Here is a 24105-nt window from a genome sequence, read left to right as displayed (position 1 = left end):
TTTCTCAGTCTTGTGTGCCCTGCCCACTTACAGGATTGTGAGAATAACCTAATTGATTCTTTTAGCGCAATATACATTCAGAGTACTGTAGTTCTCAAAAGAATGTGATTATTATAAATGTATGTAAAGTTCATGGGTCAGTGCATGGAAATTGCATGTTCTAACTTAACTTGAAAACAGCATAGTGGAATCATGCTTACTGCTACATCCCATGATGCTTACTGTCTTCCCATGGTTAGTAAGTGAGTTGCTGTGTGTTTTGAAGCCTCCAAAACCACTGTTACTCATTGTGATAAGCTGCTCTTGCCAGGTCTCATTGCAGTGTGTCCAGGATGACACAGTTGATCATTCCTCCTGATTCCCTTTGTCTCTGATCTGGGACACACTTTTAGCTCTCTTCCTACTTCCCTGGCAGTTTCCTCTCTCTTCCTTAGCTCCATATTTCCTGCCACCTCTCTAGCTCTGATATTGGTCCTCTTTTCCTCCCTGCTTCCCTGTCAACCATCCAGCCTGTGTTTTTGAAAACTGCCTATATGTTCATGATTCTTAACTTTGTACCTCCAGTTCCTATCCTCTCCTGAAGGAAAAGATGGAGAGTGGAAAGTGGGCTACTTTCACTCTCTGGCTGGATGAGGAGAGGTTTAGGGAAGTCGGAGGTCCTGAGGGCACCCAGGGTAACCCAACACAGTGTATTGCACCCCTGCCCATTTTGCTAGTCAGGCATTTATTTTGTTTAGAAGAAAATTAAGGGAAATAGACCCGTTTAGGGAGATCAGTCTTCACTTATAATTTATTTTAGGGATTACCAGCTATTTTTGTAAAATAAAATTTTAAAATTCAGAACAACCTTATTATTATTACATGATTCTAATATATAGAATCTATAGAATCTATAGTTTCTAATATATACAGTATAAGTTTACATAATATGCTAAGTTTTCAGTTTAGATGGAGCAAATTATAGCAGATCCCAGGTTTAATCTCTCTTCAATTAAAATCCAAGTTAGAATGATAAACACTTTTGTTGTACATGGTTCTTTTCTGAATATAAAATGGTACTGATTGAGTGTAGAAATTAGAAAACCAGTGAAATATTAAGAAGTCAGTGGTAGTCACTCATATTCTAACTACTGAATTGCTTTTGGCACTTGAGGTGTAGTCTCTAATCATCAGTATGTGTGAGCATGCACTTGACTTCTCTTGTTCTCCCATATTGTATTCTTTTATAATTCTGGTTATGCACATTGGGTACTTACTAGCTGGCTCTGGGCTTATGGGGCGCAGCCAGGAACAGGGCAGGCCAAACCCCTCCCTGTCTCAGGAAGCTAGCATTTGGTGAGGGGAGACCGACAATACACAATCAAATCTATCATGGTAGATAGTAGTATGTGATGAAGAAAGAACAGGATATAGGGAGATTGATAGTGATGGAGTTGGTTGTTTAGATAAAGTTGCATGAAAATTATGGTTTATGTGAATATTTGACCAGAGATGTGAACACTGGTATCATAAAGTCTGCTTACACGGGATTTAGTCACTGATTTCAGTTCAGCTTCTCAAATGACTTGTTAGCAGTATTTCAGGTGTCAGAAGGAAGCACTAATCTTTATCAACCTACCGTCTGACAGGTGCTAGACACCTCCAGTGGTAGCAGCACAAAGCAGGCGTGTCTATGGCCTAGCTCACCCAAACTTGTAGCCCCAGAACCTCTTGTACCCAGTGGTTATGCAAACCTGTGCATGCTCTTGGCACTATACCCTGTGAACACCTTTACCTTGTAGGTGATAGCATTGAACACCTTCCTTGGGTTCACTTAACTATTCAAATCCGTAACCAACATAAGTTTCCACCTTTGTGAATTTGAAAAAAACTTAATTTTTCAGGTATTGAAGGAGTTGGTGTATGAACTGATCATAAAGCAGTTGAAGCAACATCAGAATACGATGGAGGACAAATTTATTGTGTGCTTGAACAAAGCCGTGAAGAACTTTCCTCCTCTTGCCGATAGGTAAGATGTCAGTTGTGGTGAATGTCCTATTGCAGGAGAGGATCTGCAACTGTCCTGTCACTCATTGGCCATGTCCACTGGTTAGGTTTATGAACACCGTGTTCTTCCTGCTGCCAAAGTTTCACGGCGTAATGAAGACCCTCTGTCTGGAGGTGGTGTTGTGTCGTGCGGAGGAAATAACAGATCTCTATTTACAGTTGAAGAGCAAGGATTTCATTCAAGTCATGAAACACAGGTAAGTGTGAGGCTAGCCCTATATTCTCAGAGGCAGATGGCTCATAAATTTTTGATTTGTTCAGCTATCTCCTTCAACTCAGAAAGAACTCGTAGGCTTTCATTAAATATGTATTTGTTAAATTTTAATCAGAATAAAAGGTTGTGGCGCCTGACCCTCCTGCCTCTGCTAGCCTGGCACTTTGGGGAAGCCACATCTCAAGCATTTTCTAAGGCTCTTCTCAGATTTAAAATGCATGGTTTTGAATTCTGTACCCATTTTGCCAACTAGGAGGCTTTCATTATTTGTTAAAATTGTTCATTTATTTTCACATTATACTATTAAAATGAATATTAAAAGATGCTTTTGATCACTTACAATATTTCTGTTTCTCTGTACTCTCTTCTAGTCTTGTCTGTATACATATTTTTTTACATAGGGATAAATTATTGATAAATGCCAATAACAAAGAGTATATGTTGTTGTGTTGTAGTATCCTTCATTAGAAACTTACTCAGTGCCTGCTGTGTATAAAGCATTAAACTGGGTGCTCTAAGGAAGAAAAGATACATAAAACAGGTGTGCACCTTATCTGGGGCCCAGACTAACCTTAACTTGCTTCTGACCTGCCAGGTGGCCTAGCACTTGAAATCATTTTTTCAAAATGTGAAATCCTTTTTATTCAGTTTATTTTATTTGACATTTTGGGTTTTTTTTTAAATGAACTTTTATTTTGGAATAACTATATTTATAGAGTATTTGAAAAATAATACACAAAGTTCCCACATAACTCTTCATCCAGTTTTTCCATGTCACATAATCATCGTACATTTGTCAAAACTAAGGAATTAACTTCTGTACATTAATGTTAACTAAATTAGACTTTATTTGACTTTTACCAGTTTTCCCACTAATGTTCCTTTTTCTGTTCTAGGATCCAATCCAGGATATGGATTAATGAATTAATTTAGTTATTTTTAATACTCTAGCTCATGGTAATTTTTTTAGATATAATTTTTATGTTCCCATTGTAATAAATTTTGAAATACAGAACAGCACAAAGAAAAATGTTACCTGTCATATCTGAAAGTATAATTTTTTAAATTAGTGTGTTTTAAAAAAAAAAAACTCTCTTGTTACAGAGATGATGAAAGACAGAAAGTGTGTTTGGACATAATTTATACAATGATGGCAAAATTGAAACCTGTAGAACTCCGAGAACTTCTGAATCCTGTTGTAGAATTCATTTCTCATCCTTCTCCAGTATGCAGGGAACAAATGTATAACATTCTAATGTGGGTTCATGACAATTACCGGTAAGGTTTACATTAATTTTTTTTTTTTGGACGGGATGTCTGTGGAGGGTCAGAGAAAAAGGGAGAGCAAGAGTCTTTTTTTTTTTTTTAAGATTTTATTTATTTATTTGACAGAGAGATCACAAGCAGGCAGAGAGGCAGGCAGAGAGAGAGGAGGAAGCAGGCTCCCTTCCTAGCAGAGAGCCCGACTCGGGGCTCGATCCCAGGACCCCGAGATCACGACCTGAGCCGAAGGCAGCGGCTTAACCCACTGAGCCACCCAGGCGCCCCGGGAGAGCAAGAGTCTTAAGCAGATGCCACACCTAGCATGGAGCCCGACATGGGGTTCACTGTCACGATCCTGAGATCATGACCTGAGCCAAAATCAAGAGTTTGACACTTTACTGATTGAGCTACCCAGGCATCCCACTACATTAACATTTTATATTACTAATTCTTAAGGGGGCATTTGGGTGCTTATAGCAATCTGAAACAGATTATAATAATAAAATATTTTTAAACATATAATTAAAATAATTAAAACAAGTTTATTTTAGTATATTGACATGTATCCTTTTTTTTTTAACTCCTTTTATGTACCTGTGGGAATTCAGAGTGTGCAATTACTGGTTGAGTCAATAGTGTAATTTGTTTTTATAGTTATCCCTCTAAAATTTGACAGAATTAAGGAAGTGAACTCTGGGATGCCTTTATCCTACAGGAGTTCCATCACCCCACTTCTTGTAGGGTGTGAGCCTGTCCTAGGACCTCTTAGCATTCACAGGGAGCCTCTGCAGCCCTGCTCCCATTACCCACCCCCTCTGCCCTGTGTACCTGAGTCCTATCACATTGCAGGTAGGGTGGTGACAGGCACTTGGATAGGCTTGCAGAGGCCCTAAAGGAGGGTGTCAGGGTACATACACATGAAGGTAAGTTCTGCTGTGATTTGGGAAGTTAAAGTACCACAGGAAAGGCCAGTTTTGTTTTGTTTAAGATTTTATTTATTTATTTGAGAGAGAGAGAGCATGAGAAGGGGAAGGGTCAGAGGGAGAAGTAGACCCCTGCTGAGCAGGGAGCCAGATGCAAGACTCAATCCCAGGACTCCAGGATCATGACCTGAGTCAAAGGCAGTTGCTTCACCAGCTGAGCCACCCAGGTGCCCAGAAAGGCCAGATTATTTAACTTTCATTCTGGATGGTGTTATTGGGATTGAACAAAAGTGATGGAAGACAATGTTAATGTTTTGTCATTTTTTTTTTTTCTCAGAGATCCAGAAAGTCAAGCAGATGATGAGTCTCGGGAAGTATTTAAGTTGGCAAAAGATGTATTGATTCAAGGGCTGATCGATGAGAATGCTGGGCTTCAGTATGTGCTCCTCCTGGAATACTTGGGCCAGGACAAATAAATTTAGGGATATTTCTTTCTAGATTGACACTGAGTATTTTTCAGCAGTTTTAGAATTATGTTTATAATATTAGCATTTTCTTTGCTTTCTCCATTCATAGTGTTCAGTAAAAAGGTATTTTAATATTAAGACTTAAAAATCCTGACAAGTTATTTTAAATATAAATAAAACTCTTTAAAAAGTGGTATGAATAAATCTTTCTCTGCTCATGCAGTGAATCAGTGTCTTAAAATGAAAAGATCTATAATGATGATTATGTTTCTCATTTAACTCAAATAGTTGAAATCACACTATACATATTAATATTAAGTGAAATGTTTGAAACTTTAGAAATAGGAGAAAACTATAATATTAATTATATAGGGAAATAAAACATGATTACTATTTTCGGTCGGGTTTGGCCAGCAAAGCCTGATATGGTGAATGAAAGGATTATTCCCAACACCTTAGTAGGAGAAAGGAGGGCCAGATGCTCTAGTGGTGAAAGGCCTTGAGCCAAGCTTTGTCTCTTCTTTTATTGTGAGTTTAATTAATACACCATGTGCAAGGCAAGGAGCCTGTGAAGTACGTGACCACTACAGGTGCCTGTATTTTTAAACCCCACTCCCTGGATGAGACCCATGAGCGGAAGTAAGAATCTGCCTGCATTCAGCCAAGAAACTTCAGACGAGACCCAGCATCTAGGCACTCCTCTTTTGCTTTTCAATTAGGCTCATCCAGGGAGGTTTATACAAGTCAGGTTTTATCCATCCAAACACTATGAATCCCCACAGTTTTCCTCTAAAATGCCTACCCTATTAGTTTTATGAGTGTTTTATCAAGTATTAATTATATAAGAAGGGGTATAAGCTTTTTGTATGGTTCTATATTTCAATTTTCCATTCTAAATTTTATTTGGATTTCAAAAGCATTCATAAATTGTAAAACCCAACCTGTTTTTGTTTTTTTTTTAAGTAAGGGGAAGGGCAGAGGAAGAGAGAGAGAATGACACTATGTGGAGGCCAGTGTGGGCTTTGATCTCATAACCCCGAGATCATAACCTGCAATCAAGAGTCAGACTCTTCATCAACTGAGTCACCCAGGTGCCCTAAGACTAACCTGGTTTTTAAGTAGTTCAAGTTGTGAATAGTTTATGGCAATAATTTTTGGAGTGAATTGTTTTAGCAAGGCAGTGAAGGAATACATATAATTTCTTAAGGTGTTTTCTCAATTTCCAGATAGTTAATATTATATACTCATAATTGAAGATTCCCCAGGCAGTAGAGATGAGAAAAAAATCATCCAGTTTTGGGGCACCTGGGTGGCTCAGTGGGTTAATTCTCTGCCTTCGGTGCAGGTCATGGTCTCAGGGTCCTGGAATCGAGCCCCACATCGGGCTCTGCTCAGCAGAGGCCTGCTTCTGCTTCTCCCTCCCGCCACCCCCCCACCAGCCTCTCTGCCTGCCTTTGATCTCTCTCTGTGTCAAATAAATAAATAAAATCTTAAAAGAAAAAAAGATCCTTAAAAAAAAAATCTTCCAGTTTTTCACCTCACCTCTTGTTAAATATGCTAAGGTTTTGGAATATTCCCTTCCTTCAATGCATATTATTGCTCATAACTCAGATTAAACTCCTTATACAATTTTGAATGTGGTTTTCCTCTATGTTAAGTTTTATAGTGATGACAGACTGCCTTCTCCACATGACACAATGTGTAGGACTTTCTTTCTTATTTGCCAATATCTGAGAAATATGCTTCTTTCCTCTCTGCTTTTCAGATTAATTATTCGAAATTTCTGGAGCCATGAGACTAGATTACCTTCAAATATCTTGGACCGACTGTTGGCACTAAATTCCTTATATTCTCCAAAGATAGAAATGCACTTTTTAAGTTTAGCAACAGATTTTCTGCTTGAAATGACCAGCATGAGCCCAGATTATCCAAACCCTGTGTTTGAGCATCCTCTGTCAGAATGCGAATTTCAGGTGAAGTACTTATCTCTGTAATAATAAATTTTATAAGCTTTTCCTGTCTTTTTGTCAACATTTGCTAAGAGTTAACCTGGCTTTTATTGAGATATTAATGATGTATGACATTAGTTTCAGGTATACAACATAATGATTTGATATTTGTTTGTATTGTGAGATGATTACCACAGTAAGCCTAGTTAACATCCATCACCACATAGTGACAAATATTTTTTCCTTGTGATGAGAATTTTTAACATCTATTCTCTTAGCAACTTTCAAATATATAATACAGTATTATTAACTGTAGTTACCATGCTATGCATTTTACCTCCATGACTTACTTATTTTTTAACTGGAAGTTTATACCTTTTGACCCCTTCACCCATGTTCCCTCCTCCTGCCACCCCTCCTCCCTGTCCTCTGTCTCTGGCAGTCACCAGTTTGTTCTCTGTATCTTTTTCAGTTCAATTTGTTTTGTTTTGGTGTTGTTAGATTCCACATGTAAGTGAGATCATGTGGTATTTGCCTTTCTCTGTCTAACATATTTCACTTAACATAATGCCCTCAAGGTCCATCCATGTTATCAAAGATGGCAAATTTCCTTCTTTTTTATGATTCAATAATATTCCATTGCATATGTGTGTACACACACACACATCACATCTTCTTTATCCATTCTTCCATTGATAGACACTGAAGTCGCTTCCATTTCTTGGTTATTATGAAAATTGCCGCAGTAAACATAGAGGTGCATATTTCTTTTTGAGTTAGTGTTTTGTTTCTTTTGGATAAATACCCAGAATTAAAATAGCTAGATCATATTTTATTTCTAATTTTAATATTTTGAGGACCTCTGTACTGTTTTCCTTAGTGTTTGCATCAATTTATATTCTCACCAATAGTGCTTGAGGGTTTCCTCTTCTCCACATCCTTGCCAACAGTTGTCATTTCTTGTCTTTTTGATGAGAGCCACCTGACACATGTGAGGTGATGTCTCATTGTGATTTCGTTTTGTGTTTCTCTGATGATTAGTTGTACTGGGCTTCTTATTTTACTTGGATTACACGTTCCTTTCTGAAACACATTTGTTTTAGCCTCATATGCTCACACTCTCTTGACATGCTCACACTTGTTCCCCTTTCAGCCTCCACTTAGATTTTCCTTTCTCCATAATGCCATCCTCCTCCCCATCCATTTGGTAGACACTGAGTTTGCCTCTTCTCCTGGCAGCCTTAACAACCTGTGATGATTTACATTTTTACACATGTGCTCACTTCATATCTGCTAGCCTGGCTAGCTTAGCCTGACTGTTTTGCTTGCGCTTCTCCTTAGTGTTGAGCACATAGTGGGACTTTGGAAGGAGCTGAGCCCTTCAGCTTGTTAGTGTTGTGGTGCCACCACTAGGTGTGGCATTAAGCCATTTAATGCAGAATGTGAAGGAGGAGAAATACAGTTTTTCCTCCCCCAATACTAATCACTATTTCTAGATGACAAATATTTAGTTAAAATGTTTAAATTTGGAAAGTTTCTTCAGCTGTTTTCCATAGAGATACATGAAATTATGTATTTACTGATAGTAGCAATGAATTTTAATAAAAATATTTCAGTGTTGCTAAAGAAGGACCATTATTTCATTTGGAACTCTCTTACATGTAGGAATATACCATTGATTCTGACTGGCGTTTCCGAAGTACTATTTTCACTCCAATGTTTATTGAGACTCAGGCCTCCCAAAGTGCTCTGCAGGCCCGGACCCAGGAGGGATCCCTCCCATTTCAAGGGGTGATGGCTAGGCAGATACGGGCCACCCAACAACAGTATGACTTCACACCTACACAAACTGCAGGTAACTATCACACCTGAACACCTGCCTGCTCTGCACAAGGCAATATGATCTGTGGAAGTGGCTTCCACTACAAGAACATTGACTGTAAGAGAAGTGAAACAATAATAGAAAAAAGTGGTAAGAACCACAGAAAAGATAGGTCAGTCAAAGGAGAAAAGCATTGGGATTCCAAGAGTCATCAAATTCTTTGAGTTGGAACAGGGAAGGTAGGGGAAGGATGTTGGGGACCTGGTGTTTAAAGGATATGGAGTTTCTGTTTAAGATGATTGAATATGCTCTGGAGATGAATTGTGGTGATGATTACCCAACAGTGTGACACCATAGTTCTGTACACTTTACATGATTAAAATAGTTAATTTGGTGTTCTCTAAATTTTAACACAGTAAAAAACAAAAATAAAAAAGGACTGTTCTTGACTAGAAAAAAACAAAAGTAACAGTACATGTATGTTTTGGTTTGGTTTCACATTTTAAACCCCTTATCTCAAAAGCCAAGTTCTGAAGAGCTAAATCAAAATCATTTACTGCGTTTATAGTTTATTAAACTTCTCTTTCCTGAATTGTTCAGAGAAGTACAAGTTATAGAGTAAAATACCTAAATTATTTCATATAAACATTTCAGATGTTTTTCCTTTATGTAAATTTTTTCATGTTTCATTGTTTCTAGAAGTAGAAATGATTTGAATAATTACCATGAATATTTTATGACATTATATTAGAAGTCATGAATCTGGAATGAATGAATGAATGAATCTGGAGATACCTGGTGTCATTACTATAATGATCACAGTGGCTTGAAGGAGCAGATGTGGTGTTCCCTGCTTCACAAATGAGGACACAGGCTCAAACACCTGAGCTGCCTCTGATCACTCACTAGTAACCTAGCAGTAAACTGCCTATTGTCTTTCTGCTGTGATGTGGCTGTCTCCCTGGAGGAGTTGTCCCCAGTGACAATGGCAGGGGATTACGTGGAGGCCCCAGGTGCCACAGAATAATGCATCACTTGTCACACACAGTGTGTCTGGCAGTTGGCAGTGCTCCACCAGGTGCAGTGGTGGGGTGGGGTGGTCTTGGCAGGGTTGGGCAGTGTTAAGCATGCTGTGACATGCTCTGGTCGTGCCTGTTTGTAGATGGCAGAAGCTCCTTTAATTGGCTGACTGGGAGCAGTATTGACCCACTGATGGATTATACAGTCTCCTCATCATTGGATTCCTCATCTTCCTCCTTGCTGTTTGCCCACAAGAGGAGTGAAAAGTTCCAGAGAGCACCCTTGAAGTCAGTGGGACCTGATTTTGGGAAAAAAAGGCTGGGCCTTCCAGGAGATGAGGTGGATAACAAAACAAAAGGTAAAGTAAGCTTGCTGAAATGTACTTAAAATACGTTAATGCAGAGACTTAGATAAAGAAAAGTGCATTTCTGACTGCATTCACATTTCCATGTAACCTTATAAGTCCATTAAAATTTTTTTTAATTTTTTATTTTTTTATTAACATATAATGTATTATTAGCCCCAGGGGTGCAGGTCTGTGAATCGTCAGATGTACACACTTCACAGCACTCACCATAGCACACACCTTCCCCAATGTCCATAACCCAACCACCCTCTGTCCCCACCCCCCAGCAACCCTCCCTTTGTTTTGTGAGATTAAGAATCTCTTATGGTTTGTCTCCCTTCTGATCCCATCTTGTTTCCTTTTTTTCTTCCCTACCCCCCAAGCCCCTCACCTTGCTTCTCACATCAGGGAGATCCATATGATAATTGTCTTTCTCTGATTGACTTATTTCGCTAAGCATAATATCCTCTAGTTCCATCCACGTCGTCGCAAATGGCAAGATTTCATTTCTTTTGATAAGCCCATTAAAATTTAATTTGGATGCTCCAGGATGGCTCAGCATATAACTCTTATTCTTGGGGTCATGTGTTTGAGCCCCATGTTGGGGGTAGCACTTACTTAAAAATATAAAATTTAATTCAATAAATATTCAGTACTTACCATGTTGAAAGCCTAGTTTCAGGTGTTCCAGAAAAGCATTGATTAAATTGGACTCATTCCATTCATTTAGTAACTTTCTGAGCATCAGGGCTTGGTAAAGGCAATAGGTCGGTGATCTTGAAGGTGAAGCAGAATTAGTAAGTCTCAGAGAGAGAAAATGAGAGAGTGCCAGGAAGGACGTGGGGAAAAGGCCAACTTTGGGACTAGCCTCTGGAGGCTAGGGGTGTGGGAAGGGGGAGGGTAAACAAAGAATGAGGCAGGGAATATGGAGTGGATTTGGGAAGTGGAGGGGACCCAGATCAGCTTAAGATTGTTTAAGGACTTCACAGACCTATACCCCTGGGGCAAATAATATATTATATGTTAATAAAAATAATTAATTTTAAAAAGAGATTGTTTAAGGACTGGTAGGCCTTGTAACGGTCTAGCCTATGGGACACACCCACAGGGAGTAAAGAGCAGACAGCTGGGGATGTGAGCCTGGTACTTTAGGAGGCAACCAGGACTTTCTGCAGTGTTCCCTGGATGACCTACTGGGGGATCTGCATGGAGCAGCATCTGAGCCTGAGGAGGCCCTGGTGGCAAAGGCAACAGGCACCTCTGATCCCACCACATATCCAGTGTCCTGGTGGGGAAGATGAGGGGAGATGTGTCACGGAAGCTGCAGGGAAGTGCAGGCAGAGCTCAAAGACCATTGCTGGCTGAAAGGGTGTAACTCAGCTTTTTATGAGAATGGCAACTCTGGAAGTGAGTGAAAGCCCAGAGGAAGAAAATGGAGAAAGTAAAGGTCCTAACAGAACCTTGGAGAAATGCCAACCATTTGAATTTAGATATAAAGAAATAAAATTAAGAGCAAGAATAAATTTCTTTTACTCATTTGTTTTTTATTAAGTTTTTTAATTCCAGTATAGTTAATGTACAGTGTTATATGAGTTTCAGATGTACAATAATATAGTGATTCAGCAGTTTTATACATCATTACTCAATGCTCATCATGATAAGTGTACCCTTAATGTGCTTCACCTACCTCACTCATCCCCCAACCCAACTCCCCTCAGATATAATTTATTTTATTTTATTTTTAAGTAATCTCTATACCCAATGTGGGGCTCAAACTCACAACCCTGAGATCAGGAGTTGCACACTGTGCTGACTGAACCAGCCAGGTGCCCCTGATATGCTTTATTTTAAATGAGTAAGGGTAAATTCCTTTAGGAACTAAACACATACATGAAATACTTTCCTCATTTCCAACCACTCTTTTTCACATTTATGTCACAAATCTGTGGCCATACATAATTCTGTGAATTTTATGTAGATGACGTAAACTAGCTTTCTTTTGCTCACCATTCTAGGTTTCTGCTCTGTCTGTTCTGCCCCCTGCTTGGTTGCCTCCCACCAGTCTTTCTTTTATATCCTCTTCCTCTGCTGTTTCTCTGCCAGACTGTCATCTGGCCAAAGTGCATGGTTCTCTGTCCTTCTGTAACTGACAATGAAAACTCTGAAGTTAAAATGCAGTCCCAGAATGACTGTTACTTTCCCATGGCTCATTAAGTGTCTTGCTGACCTCAAACCCATGGCACATAATTCTCCCACAGGATTATTGTTGAGATGGGCATTTGGGGCAGCCTGCAGTCCAGTTAATGCATGATGATTGCCCATGACCCACTCTACTGAAAGGGGAGGAGGCTCAGAAAACAAAGGGGCATGGCTGAGGATCGCAGCATAGTACACAACTCAAACTGTTGGACAGTTTTTCCCAGTTGAGCAGTCTTCATTGACTTTGTATAGAAATTAAGGAGGATAAGAGGTAAAACCCAACTTTTAAACCCTTTTCCTTAAAAGTTTTATATATGAATTTGAAAAAACTCATAGAACTGAGGCAAAATGAATACTGTTAGCTATCCATTTTAATTTGGTTAATATATTTGAATCTCCCCTTGTAGATATAAAATATTTCCCACACTGTCTGTCTTCTTTGTGGGTTATGTATTTTCTTGCCTAAAGAGGAATATTGGGAAGTTCATAATTTATGGTGAATTAATCCTTACTGTGATATTATCATTGGCATTTAAAAATGAAATTGTAACCTAATTAAAATATCACTTTTCAACTATTTTAATTCTTCATTACAGTTTCCTATAGTCATTTGTTATTAGGGTAATACATGCAAGTAGTTTGAAGAGTCAAATACTTTGCCAAAGCTTTCTAGAAGAAATAGTAACCCTCCATATCCATTCCCCAGATTCCAGACGCAACCACTGACACCCTTCTTTTTTTTTTTTTTTTTTTTAATTTTTTATTTTTTATAAACATATATTTTTATCCCCAGGGGTACAGGTCTGTGAATCACCAGGTTTACACACTTCACAGCACTCACCAAATCACATACCCTCCCCAATGTCCATAATCCCACCCCCTTCTCCCAAACCCCCTCCCCCCGGCAACCCTCAGTTTGTTTTGTGAGATTAAGAGTCACTTATGGTTTGTCTCCCTCCCAATCCCATCTTGTTTCATTTATTCTTCTACCCACTTAAGCCTCCATGTTGCATCACCACTTCCTCATATCAGGGAGATCATATGATAGTTGTCTTTCTCGGCTTGACTTATTTCGCTAAGCATGATACGCTCTAGTTCCATCCATGTTGTTGCAAATGGCAAGATTTCATTTCTTTTGATGGCTGCATAGTATTCCATTGTGTATATATACCACATCTTCTTGATCCATTCATCTGTTGATGGACATCTAGGTTCTTTCCATAGTTTGGCTATTGTGGACATTGCTGCTATAAACATTCGGGTGCATGTGTCCCTTTGGATCACTACATTTGTATCTTTAGGGTAAATACCCAATAGTGCAATTGCTGGGTCATAGGGCAGTTCTATTTTCAACATTTTGAGGAACCTCCATGCTGTTTTCCAGAGTGGCTGCACCAGCTTGCATTCCCACCAACAGTGTAGGAGGGTTCCCCTTTCTCCGCATCCTCGCCAGCATCTGTCATTTCCTGACTTGTTGATTTTAGCCATTCTGACTGGTGTGAGGTGATATCTCATTGTGGTTTTGATTTGTATTTCCCTGATGCCGAGTGTTATGGAGCACTTTTTCATGTGTCTGTTCGCCATCTGGATGTCTTCTTTGCAGAAATGTCTGTTCATGTCTTCTGCCCATTTCTTGATTGGATTATTTGTTCTTTGGGTGTTGAGTTTGCTAAGTTCTTTATAGATTCTGGACACTAGTCCTTTATCTGATATGTCGTTTGCAAATATCTTCTCCCATTCTGTCAGTTGTCTTTTGATTTTGTTAACTGTTTCCTTTGCTGTGCAAAAGCTTTTGATCTTGATGAAATCCCAGTAGTTCATTTTTGCCCTTGCTTCCCTTGCCTTTTGCGTTGTTCCTAGGAAGATGTTGCAGCGGCAGAGGTCGGAGAGGTTGCTGCCCGTGTTCTCCTCAAGGATTTTGATGGATTCCTTTCGTACATTGAGGTCCTTCATCCATTTTGAGTCTATTTTTGTGTGTGGTGTAAGGAAATGGTCCAATTTCATTTTTCTGCATGTGGCTGTCCAATTTTCCCAGCACCATTTATTGAAAAGGCTGTCTTTTTTCCATTGGACATTCTTTCCTGCTTTGTCGAAGATTAGTTGACCATAGATTTGAGGGTCTATTTCTGGGCTCTCTATTCTGTTCCATTGATCTATGTGTCTGTTTTTGTGCCAGTACCATGCTGTCTTGATGATGACAGCTTTGTAATAGAGCTTGAAGTCCGGAATTGTGATGCCACCAACGTTGGCTTTCTTTTTCAATATCCCTTTGGCTATTCAAGGTCTTTTCTGGTTCCATATAAATTTTAGAATTATTTGTTCCATTTCTTTGAAAAAGATGGATGGTACTTTGATAGGAATTGCATTAAATGTGTAGATTGCTTTAGGTAGCATAGACATTTTCACAATATTTATTCTTCCAATCCAGGAGCATGGAACATTTTTCCATTTCTTTGTGTCTTCCTCAATTTCTTTCATGAGTACTTTATAGTTTTCTGAGTATAGATTCTGTGTCTCTTTGGTTAGGTTTATTCCTAGGTATCTTATGGTTTTGGATGCAATTGTAAATGGGATTGACTCCTTAATATCTCTTTCTTCTGTCTTGCTGTTGGTGTAGAGAAATGCAACTGATTTCTGTGCATTGATTTTATATCCTGACACTTTACTGAATTCCTGTATAAGTTCTAGCAGTTTTGGAATGGAGTCTTTTGGGTTTTCCACATATAGTATCATATCATCTGCGAAGAGTGATAATTTGACTTCTTCTTTGCCGATTTGGATGCCTTTAATTTCCTTTTGTTGTCTGATTGCTGAGGCTAGGACCTCTAGTACGATGTTGAGTAGCAGTGGTGATAATGGACATCCCTGCCGTGTTCCTGACCTTAGCGGAAAAGCTTTCAGTTTTTCTCCATTGAGAATGATATTTGCGGTGGGTTTTTCATAGATGGCTTTGATGATATTGAGGTATGTGCCCTCTATCCCTACACTTTGAAGAGTTTTGATCAGGAAGGGATGTTGTACTTTGTCAAATGCTTTTTCAGCATCTATTGAGAGTATCATATGGTTCTTGTTCTTTCTTTTATTGATGTGTTGTATCACATTGACTGATTTGCGGATGTTGAACCAACCTTGCAGCCCTGGAATAAATCCCACTTGGTCGTGGTGAATAATCTTTTTAATGTACTGTTGAATCCTATTGGCCAGTATTTTGTTGAGTATTTTCGCATCTGTGTTCATCAAGGATATCGGTCTATAGCTCTCTTTTTTGGTGGGATCCTTGTCTGGTTTTGGGATCAAGGTGATGCTGGCCTCATAAAATGAGTTTGGAAGTTTTCCTTCCATTTCTATTTTTTGGAACAGTTTCAGGAGAATAGGAATTAGTTCTTCTTTAAATGTTTGGTAGAATTCCCCTGGGAAGCCATCCGGCCCTGGGCTTTTGTTTGTTTGGAGATTTTTAATGACTGTTTCAATCTCCTTACTGGTTATGGGTCTGTTCAGGCTTTCTATTTCTTCCTGGTTCAGTTGTGGTAGTTTATATGTTTCTAGGAATGCATCCATTTCTTCCAGATTGTCAAATTTATTGCCGTAGAGTTGCTCATAGTATGTTCTTATAATAGTTTGTATTTCTTTGGTGTTAGTTGTGATCTCTCCTCTTTCATTCATGATTTTATTTATTTGGGTCCTTTCTCTTTTCTTTTTGATAAGTCGGGCCAGGGGTTTATCAATTTTATTAATTCTTTCAAAGAACCAGCTCCTAGTTTCGTTGATTTGTTCTATTGTTTTTTTGGTTTCTATTTCATTGATTTCTGCTCTGATCTTTATGATTTCTCTTCTCCTGCTGGGCTTAGGGTTTCTTTCTTGTTCTTTCTCCAGCTCCTTTAGGTGTAGGGTTAGGTTGAGTACCTGAGACCTTTCTTGTTTCTTGAGAAAGGCTTGTACCGCTATATATTTTCCTCTCAGGACTGCCTTTGTTGTGTCCCACAGATTTTGAACCGTTGTATTTTCATTATCATTTGTTTCCATGATTTTTTTCAATTCTTCTTTAATTTCCCGGTTGACCCATTCATTCTTTAGAAGGATACTGTTTAGTCCCCATGTATTTGGGTTCTTTCCAAACTTCCTTTTGTGTTTGAGTTCTAGCTTTAGAGCATTGTGGTCTGAAAATATGCAGGGAATGATCCCAATCTTTTGATACCGGTTGAGTCCTGATTTAGGACCGAGGATGTGATCTATTCTGGAGAATGTTCCATGTGCACTAGAGAAGAATGTGTATTCTGTTGCTTTGGGATGAAATATTCTGAATATATCTGTGATGTCCATCTGGTCCAGTGTGTCATTTAAGGCCTTTATGTCCTTGCTGATCTTTTGCTTGGATGACCTGTCCATTTCAGTGAGGGGAGTGTTAAAGTCCCCTACTATTATTGTATTATTGTTGATGTGTTTCTTTGATTTTGTTATTAATTGGTTTATATAGTTGGCTGCTCCCACATTGGGGGCATAGATATTTAAAATTGTTAAATCTTCTTGTTGGACAGACCCTTTGAGTATGATATAGTGTCCTTCCTCATCTCTTATTATAGTCTTTGGCTTAAAATCTAATTGATCTGATATAAGGATTGCCACTCCTGCTTTCTTCTGATGTCCATTAGCATGGTAAATTCTTTTCCACCCCCTCACTTTAAATCTGGAGGTGTCTTCATGCTTAAAATGTGTTTCTTGGAGGCAACATATAGATGGGTTTTGTTTTTTTATCCATTCTGATACCCTGTGTCTTTTGACAGGGGCATTTAGCCCATTCACATTCAGGGTAACTATTGAGAGATATGAATTTAGTGCCATTGTATTGCCTGTACGGTGACTGTTACTGTATATGGTCTCTGTTCCTTTCTGATCTACCACTTGTAGGCTCTCTCTTTGCTTAGAGGACCCCTTTCAATATTTCCTGTAGAGCTGGTTTGGTATTTGCAAATTCTTTCAGTTGTTGTTTGTCCTGGAAGCTTTTAATCTCTTCTTCTATTTTCAATGATAGCCTAGCTGGATATAGTATTCTTGGCTGCATGTTTTTCTCGTTTAGTGCTCTGAAAATATCATGCCAGCTCTTTCTGGCCTGCCAGGTTTCTGTGGATAAGTCAGCTGCCAATCTAATATTTTTACCATTGTATGTTACAGACTTCTTTTCCCGGGCTGCTTTCAGGATTTTCTCTTTGTCATTGAGACTTGTAAATTTTACTATTAGGTGACGGGGTGTGGGCCTATTCTTATTGATTTTGAGGGGCATTCTCTGAACCTCCTGAATTTTGATGCTCCTTCCCTTTGCCATATTGGGGAAATTCTCCCCAGTAATTCTCTCCAGTATACCTTCTGCTCCCCTCTCACTTTCTTCTTCTTCTGGAATCCCAATTATTCTAATGTTGTTTCGTCTTATGGTGTCACTTATCTCTCGAATTCTCCCCTCGTGGTCCAGTATCTGTTTGTCCCTCTTTTGCTCAGCTTCTTTCTTCTCTGTCATTTGGTCTTCTATATCACTAATTCTTTCTTCTGCCTCATTTATCCTAGCAGTTAGAGCCTCCATTTTTGATTGCACCTCATTAATAGCTTTTTTGATTTCACCTTGGTTAGATTTTAGTTCTTTTATTTCTCCAGAAAGGGCTTTTATATCTCTCGAGAGGGTTTCTCTAATATCTTCCATGCCTTTTTCGAGCCCGGCTAGAACCTTGAGAATTGTCATTCTGAACTCTAGATCTGACATATTACCGATGTCTGTATTGATTAGGTCCCTAGCCTTCGGTACTGCCTCTTGTTCTTTTTTTTGTGTTGAATTTTTACGTCTTGTCATTTTGTCCAGATAAGAGTAAATGAAGGGGCAAGTAAAATACTAAAAGGGTGGCAACAACCCCAGGAAAATATGCTTTAACCAAATTAGAAGAGATCCAAAATCGTGAGTGGGGAGAAAGGGGATAAAAAGAGGTTCAAAAAGGAAGAAAGAAAAAAAAAAAACAAAAAGAAAAAAAAAAGAAAGAAAAGAATTTTTAAAAAAAGAAAACACCTAAGAAAAATGTAAAAAAATATATATATATTAGATAAACTAGTAAAAAATCGTTAAAAAAGAAAAAGGTAACAGTTAAAAAAAAATTTTACCCGAAGGCGAGAAAAAAAAAAAATGAAAAAGAAAAAATTAAATTAACTGCAAGACTAAAAAAAATCACAGGAAAAAAGCCATGAGTTCCGTGCTTGGCTTTCTCCTCCTCTGGAATTCTGCTGCTCTCCTTGGTATTGAAACCGCACTCCTTGGTACGTGAACTTGGTCTCGGCTGGATTTCTTGTTGATCTTCTGGGGGAGGGGCCTGTTGTAGCGATTCTCAAGTGTCTTTGCCCCAGGCGGAATTACACCGCCCTTACCCGGGGCCGGGGTGAGTAATCTGCTTGGGTTTGCTTTCAGGAGCTTTTGTTCCCTGAGCGCTTTCCGTAGAGTTCCAGAGGACGGGAATACAAATGGCGGCCTCCTGGTCTCCGGCCCGGAGGAGCCGAGAGCCCAGGGCCCCACTCCTCAGTGCGCCCTCAGAGAACAGCGCCCAGTTACTCCCGTCTGCCTGACCTCCGGCCGCGCTCCGAGCTCACCGAGCCTGCGACTGGTTCAAGGTAACACGGAGCTGCGAGCTTACTGTCAGCTCTGTCTCTGTAGCCGGCTTTCCCGTTCCAATACCCGCAAGCTCTGTGACACTCAGACACCCCCGATCCTTCTGTGACCCTGCGGGACCTGAGGCCACGCTGACCCCGCGTGGGCTTCGCCCCGGTTTAGCCTCTGGAGCGATATCCCTCAGCGGAACAGACTTTTAAAAGTCCTGATTTTGTGCGCGGTTGCTCCGCCGCTTGCCGGGAGCCGGCCCCTCCCCCCGGGGTCTATCTTCCCGTCGCTTTGGATTCACTTCTCCGCCGGTCCTACCTTTCAGAAAGTGGTTGTTTTTCTGTTTCCAGAATTGCTGTTCTTCTTCTCTTCGATCTGCCGATGGATTTTCAGGTGTTTGCAATCCTTAGATAAGCTATCTAGCTGATCTCCGGCTAGCTGAAGCAGTCTCAGCTTGCTACTTCTCCGCCATCTTGACTCCTCCCCCACTTATACCCTTCTGTACCTCCAGTATTGCTACACTACCTTTTTTTTTCTTTCAATATTTGTTATTCTCTTTTGCTTGCGTTATGGACATTGAGGATCTGGCTCCTTCTTGTCCCTCACACACACTCGCAATGAATTCTTCCTGTGTAGTTTCCTCTTATTTTGACTGCATAAATATTATATCTGTTCAAAGTATAGTGCTACTATGATTATTTTGTATTTCTTGTATAATAATTTTTTCTGGGCATTAATAATTATTTTGGTTTAGATTTCTGCATATTATTACTTGATTTCCTTTGAGCTGTACCATTGTCTTTTACTGTGTCCCAGTACATAAATGTTTTATCTTAAATGAAATCTCTCCTGGAGCTTTTGAGCCACGCTGTTCCAGGCTACTGCTCTTGGGGTGTCTGCTCAGCTGTGGTTCAGAGACCACCTCTTCGTCCTGAGGGTCTTTTCACCTCTCTTGGATCTGATTCTTCTTTGGCTTGTTCCATCTTTCTGATGAAGCACTTCTTCATGTAGCTTCCTGAGAAAGGGAGTCAGAAGCCCTAAGCTGTTTTTGATGCTTTGATGGCAGTCACACCTGCTGGGTATTTTAGCTATAGAATTTTGAGTGTGAACTCATCAGGGTTCCCTAGTACCCAAGGTTGGGTTGGGAAACCTACTGGCATTCATTTTATTGACTCTTTGTTAAGAATTGGTTCTTTGTTAAGAATTGGCAGAACATCTTAGGATCCTTTCTTTTAAATAAATTTTAGGAAATTTCACAAAAAGGTCCTTTGAAGCATGCAGGTCTGTTAGTCCATTTTTCTGGGCATAGGAGGGCCCTTTCAGACTGCTAATGCATTTTCCAGTTTTGCAGTATTTTTTCTTGGATGATTTTGTTGATGATTTCCTTGTATCAGTTTTCTTTTTGGAATACAGACTTTATCAGCTCTTATAATTTTCTTGTTTTTCATCCTTTTTCCTTTGTATTCTGGGAAATCACTTTAACCTATCTTCTAACCTTTACTTTTAAGTTATATTTTTGGTTTCTATGAACTTTTTATGTTCTCTGAATGCCCTTCCAGTGTTTGATCCACTGTTGGAATTTCTGCTTTTGTCTTTTTAATAAATGATAATATTTTGAAAATTTTTTCCCCTGGAAGGACTGCTTTCAACAGTTGCTCTTTCCTTATTTTTTTCATTTCTGTCTTTCATGTTTGAAGCTTTCCTCAAAATGTCTGGTGACTTGGCTTTTCACTTATATTCCCAGATGAGTAAAAGGCATTTGGAATAACTACAGGCTGGCAGGCCAGGGTACCAGTACTCTAGAGGCCAAGCACGACCAGGCAGCTCCAGGTTCCAAAAGCCCTTGTGATCACTCATGGTGTAGTTGCTGTGCTTGCAGCCATGTCAGCCCTGTGCACCCATGGGCCCTATGTCCTCTCCCAGGCTCGGCACCTGCAGCACTAGGGACAGTGCTTCCTAACCACATCTCCTGCTGCAGCCTCACTTTCCTCCCTTCCCATGGACATGCCTGCTGCTGCCAGGTCCTGCCCCTTCAAGGTCTTGTCAGCCGTCCTTGTTTGTTTCTGTTCTCTGTATGGTGGCCCTGGGGTTGGGCTGGGTTGGTTACAGCTTTCTGTTCTCTAGTTTCCAAAACTGGTTAGTGGTCTTCTGTCCTGTTCTCTGTTCTTCACAGACTCATGTCATTGCAACAAAACAGAACAGCTAGATGGAAGTAAGGAAATAATTATACTTTCTATTTCAGGCAATTCTAGAAAGGAGGTGAAGTCAACTGCAAATGTCAAATTGACCATCTGTAACAAACCTTTATATTCTTCAGGTATAGACAATCGGACAGAAATATTAAGATTATGCAGGCGATTTATAAAGGACCAAGAAAAGCTCAGTTTGATTTATGCCAGAAAAGGTATTGCTGAACAAAAACGAGAGAAGGTTTGTATCTATTTTGAGAATTTGAGTGGTCAGAAATATTTTTTTTATATCAACGGATATATACTAAGGAAATAAGATTCTTGTCAGATATTTATTGCATGACAAAATTACAAAACCAGCAGTATATGAGTTAAAGTTACTTATGAACCAAAGATAATTCCTCTGACTAATGTAGATGTAAAATACAGTGGTGACTCACTAATGAGGTCATGGGAATCTTGGAATGGGGCATGTGTGTGTAGTCCCTTGAATCTGAGGTTTGTTGTGGCTCATGGGCACTACCAGGACCTCATCCCTGCCCCTTATCTCAGACTCTCACTGCAGCTTGGCTTTGTTCTTCTCTGTGTACAGCTTGGCTTTCTCCATGTGGTAGAGACACAGCCTCCAATAATTCCTGAATTATCTTACAACTTTAGCTGCTGGGAAGGATTAGCCATAATCTTGCCCCACTTTGGGTCTGGGGCCACTGTGGAACCACATTACAACCAGCTGTTCTCTGGGGTACCTGGATGAAGAGGGAATGGTGAGCCCAGAGGAAAGGATGAGCAGGCCAGATGGATGGTCCTGGGTTATCTGCCAAAAGCAGTGACCTAGTACGGCATGAATTAAACATTTCTCAAAATGTGGAAATAATGGAAGAATTTGTTCAGCAACAGCTTCGGTATTACTTAAAAACCAGTAATTATGACAAAATTTTCAAGAAAGACAAGACTGTATGTTAAAAAAAAAACAACTGAGTTTATTTTAATTCAGTTTAAATCTTCAGTCACTTAATTAACTTGCAAATCTGAGTATGAAGAAATTGAATGGTTCCACTATATCTTCTGTGGAAAGAAAATGGACATTTCATCTCTCTTATCTGTGTAAGAACAGCTATTCTCCTGAAGGCAAGGGTCCAAAATCAGTGCCTCAAAGTCCTCCCATGCTTCTTCTCACTGGCCCCACCACACATGGAGAGCGTTCTTCTTTGCCCACTCAGAAGTAGCCATGAGCTACTAATTAAGCCTGAAACCTAACTAGGTGTGCCTGAAGGAAATAAAAAGCAGAATATGAACAGAAGGAAAAGATAAAACCAGGATTGCTGGATAGAAATCAGAGTGGGATAGTTTGGTTTGATACAAATAAAGTCCTTTAATAAATGTAGAATGGCCTGCTGTGTGAGGCCATACATTCCCTCTGACACAGGTGTTCTCATCTGAAGCGGCTGACCTCTCAGTAAGAATGGCATCAGAAGTCCATGCGCTTTATTTATTGGGAGCATTGTGCTCAGTGGCAGGCACTGCGCTCAATGCTAATGGTATAGAGGTGAATATGATATAAACATTCATGGAGCTACAACCCAGTGTGTACAACAGAACCAAAAAAATGAATGAGTTAAGATTATAGTGTGCAGTTGGAGATTAACCAAGTTATGCCCATGTGGGGAAGACTGTTAAAGTGAGAAAGCAAGCTTCTTTGAAAATGATATCTGAGGTGGGAACCAAATGATGAGAGAAAAACTGTGAAAAGACACTCTAGGCAGAGATGAACAGGTCCCACAGCCCTGTGTGGTGGAGAGTCGGGGTGACTCAAAAGCATGTGCAAGGCCAGCGTGGTGAGCAGGGTCAGGAAGAGCTGGGCTGTGGTGATATCACTGGGCCTGTTAGCCAAGGGTTTTTTAAGAGGAATTAAGGGGAAGAAATGAAATATGGCTTTAAAAAATTCTAATTCAAGTTCTCTGAGTTTACAAATATTCACATTATTTTGTGATAAATGTTTAATCATACTGCTCATTTGATAGTAATTTTTATTTTGGATTTATTGTCTACCATAGACTGGTAAAGTGTAGGGACCAAACCATTTTGGGTAAAATTTATCATCAAATTCACCTTTATGTTAAAGATAAGTACTGACTGATCGTTTCATAGTTCATGTACTACAATTTTTTTCAATAGGAATTCTAATCTTCTTTCTTGGTTCTAATGATTATAGGAGATAAAGAGTGAGTTAAAAATGAAGCACGATGCCCAAGTCATTTTATACAGGAGTTACCGTCAAGGAGACCTTCCTGACATTCAGATTAAATACAGTAGCCTGATCACCCCCTTGCAAGCTGTGGCTCAGGTTGGTCCTTGAATGCTTTATTTTTCTATTGACTGATAAAAACTATTTATCAGTTCCGGGGGCTACCGTATGCTACACTGAGGTGTTGTGGCATACCACTGTGTGTGTGTGTGGCATAATGCTAGATGCTGAAATATGCTATATATTGTGTGAATTTTCCAAAACTTATATTGCTTATAATAATGTTATATCTGCATAGTCTTTGTTACTCTTTTTTAAGCTTTTTATTTAATCTAAATAAATATAGATTAACAGGAATTTGCAAAAATAGTACATAGTCCCATATACTCTTTATCTGGCGTTCCCCACTGGTAGTATCTTATTTAACCATTTATGTTGATCTAGAAATTGACATTGGAACAACAGTGTTACCTGGACTGGACATAACCATTTTTTCCCTCATGTGTGTGTGTGTGTGTGTGAGAGAGAGAGATTGATTCTGTGCAATTGTAGCATATGTACTGATTTATGTAACTACTATCACAGAAGAGCCCTTGAGTGTTATAGAGTGCTTTCACATTTCTTTCATTAGATTCTCCCAGTAATTTCGTGACATAAAGGCAGTTTTTTAGACACATTACAGATGAAGAACTGAAGGTTAGCAAAGAATGGATAATTTGGTTCAAACTTTGTATTCTTGCTGGGTGTGAAACTAAGACAACCCCCCCTTTGTTTTGATTCCTGGCCTAGTGTTTTTC

General features: G+C 39.4%; 1 protein-coding gene across 7 annotated transcripts in view; it reads left to right on the top strand.

Moving 5' to 3' along the window:
- PRKDC (protein kinase, DNA-activated, catalytic subunit) overlaps positions 1-24105 on the top strand; it is a 249288-nt gene that overhangs the window by 156467 nt on the left and 68716 nt on the right. For 6 of the 7 annotated variants that reach the window (XR_006607272.1, XM_045081746.1, XM_045081785.1 and 3 more), the window contains 9 exons: positions 1884-2008; positions 2094-2243; positions 3365-3538; positions 4784-4882; positions 6679-6886; positions 8528-8717; positions 9847-10062; positions 21192-21304; positions 23276-23407. Coding sequence is in view for 6 of the 7 variants with exons in the window: in XM_045081746.1 (XP_044937681.1) it covers positions 1884-2008; positions 2094-2243; positions 3365-3538; positions 4784-4882; positions 6679-6886; positions 8528-8717; positions 9847-10062; positions 21192-21304; positions 23276-23407 (1407 nt within the window). In the remaining variant the exon portion in view is untranslated. The remainder of the gene's footprint in view (positions 1-1883; positions 2009-2093; positions 2244-3364; positions 3539-4783; positions 4883-6678; positions 6887-8527; positions 8718-9846; positions 10063-21191; positions 21305-23275; positions 23408-24105) is intronic. The other variant, XM_045081811.1, reaches the window with a different exon arrangement.

The sequence above is a fragment of the Mustela putorius genome, unplaced genomic scaffold (assembly GCF_011764305.1).
Source record: "Mustela putorius furo isolate JIRA1106 unplaced genomic scaffold, ASM1176430v1.1 tig00000056_pilon_pilon_pilon, whole genome shotgun sequence".
Lineage (NCBI taxonomy): Eukaryota > Metazoa > Chordata > Mammalia > Carnivora > Mustelidae > Mustela > Mustela putorius.
Note: the sequence above shows the minus strand (reverse complement) of the source record. Positions and strands in the feature narration are given on the sequence as shown.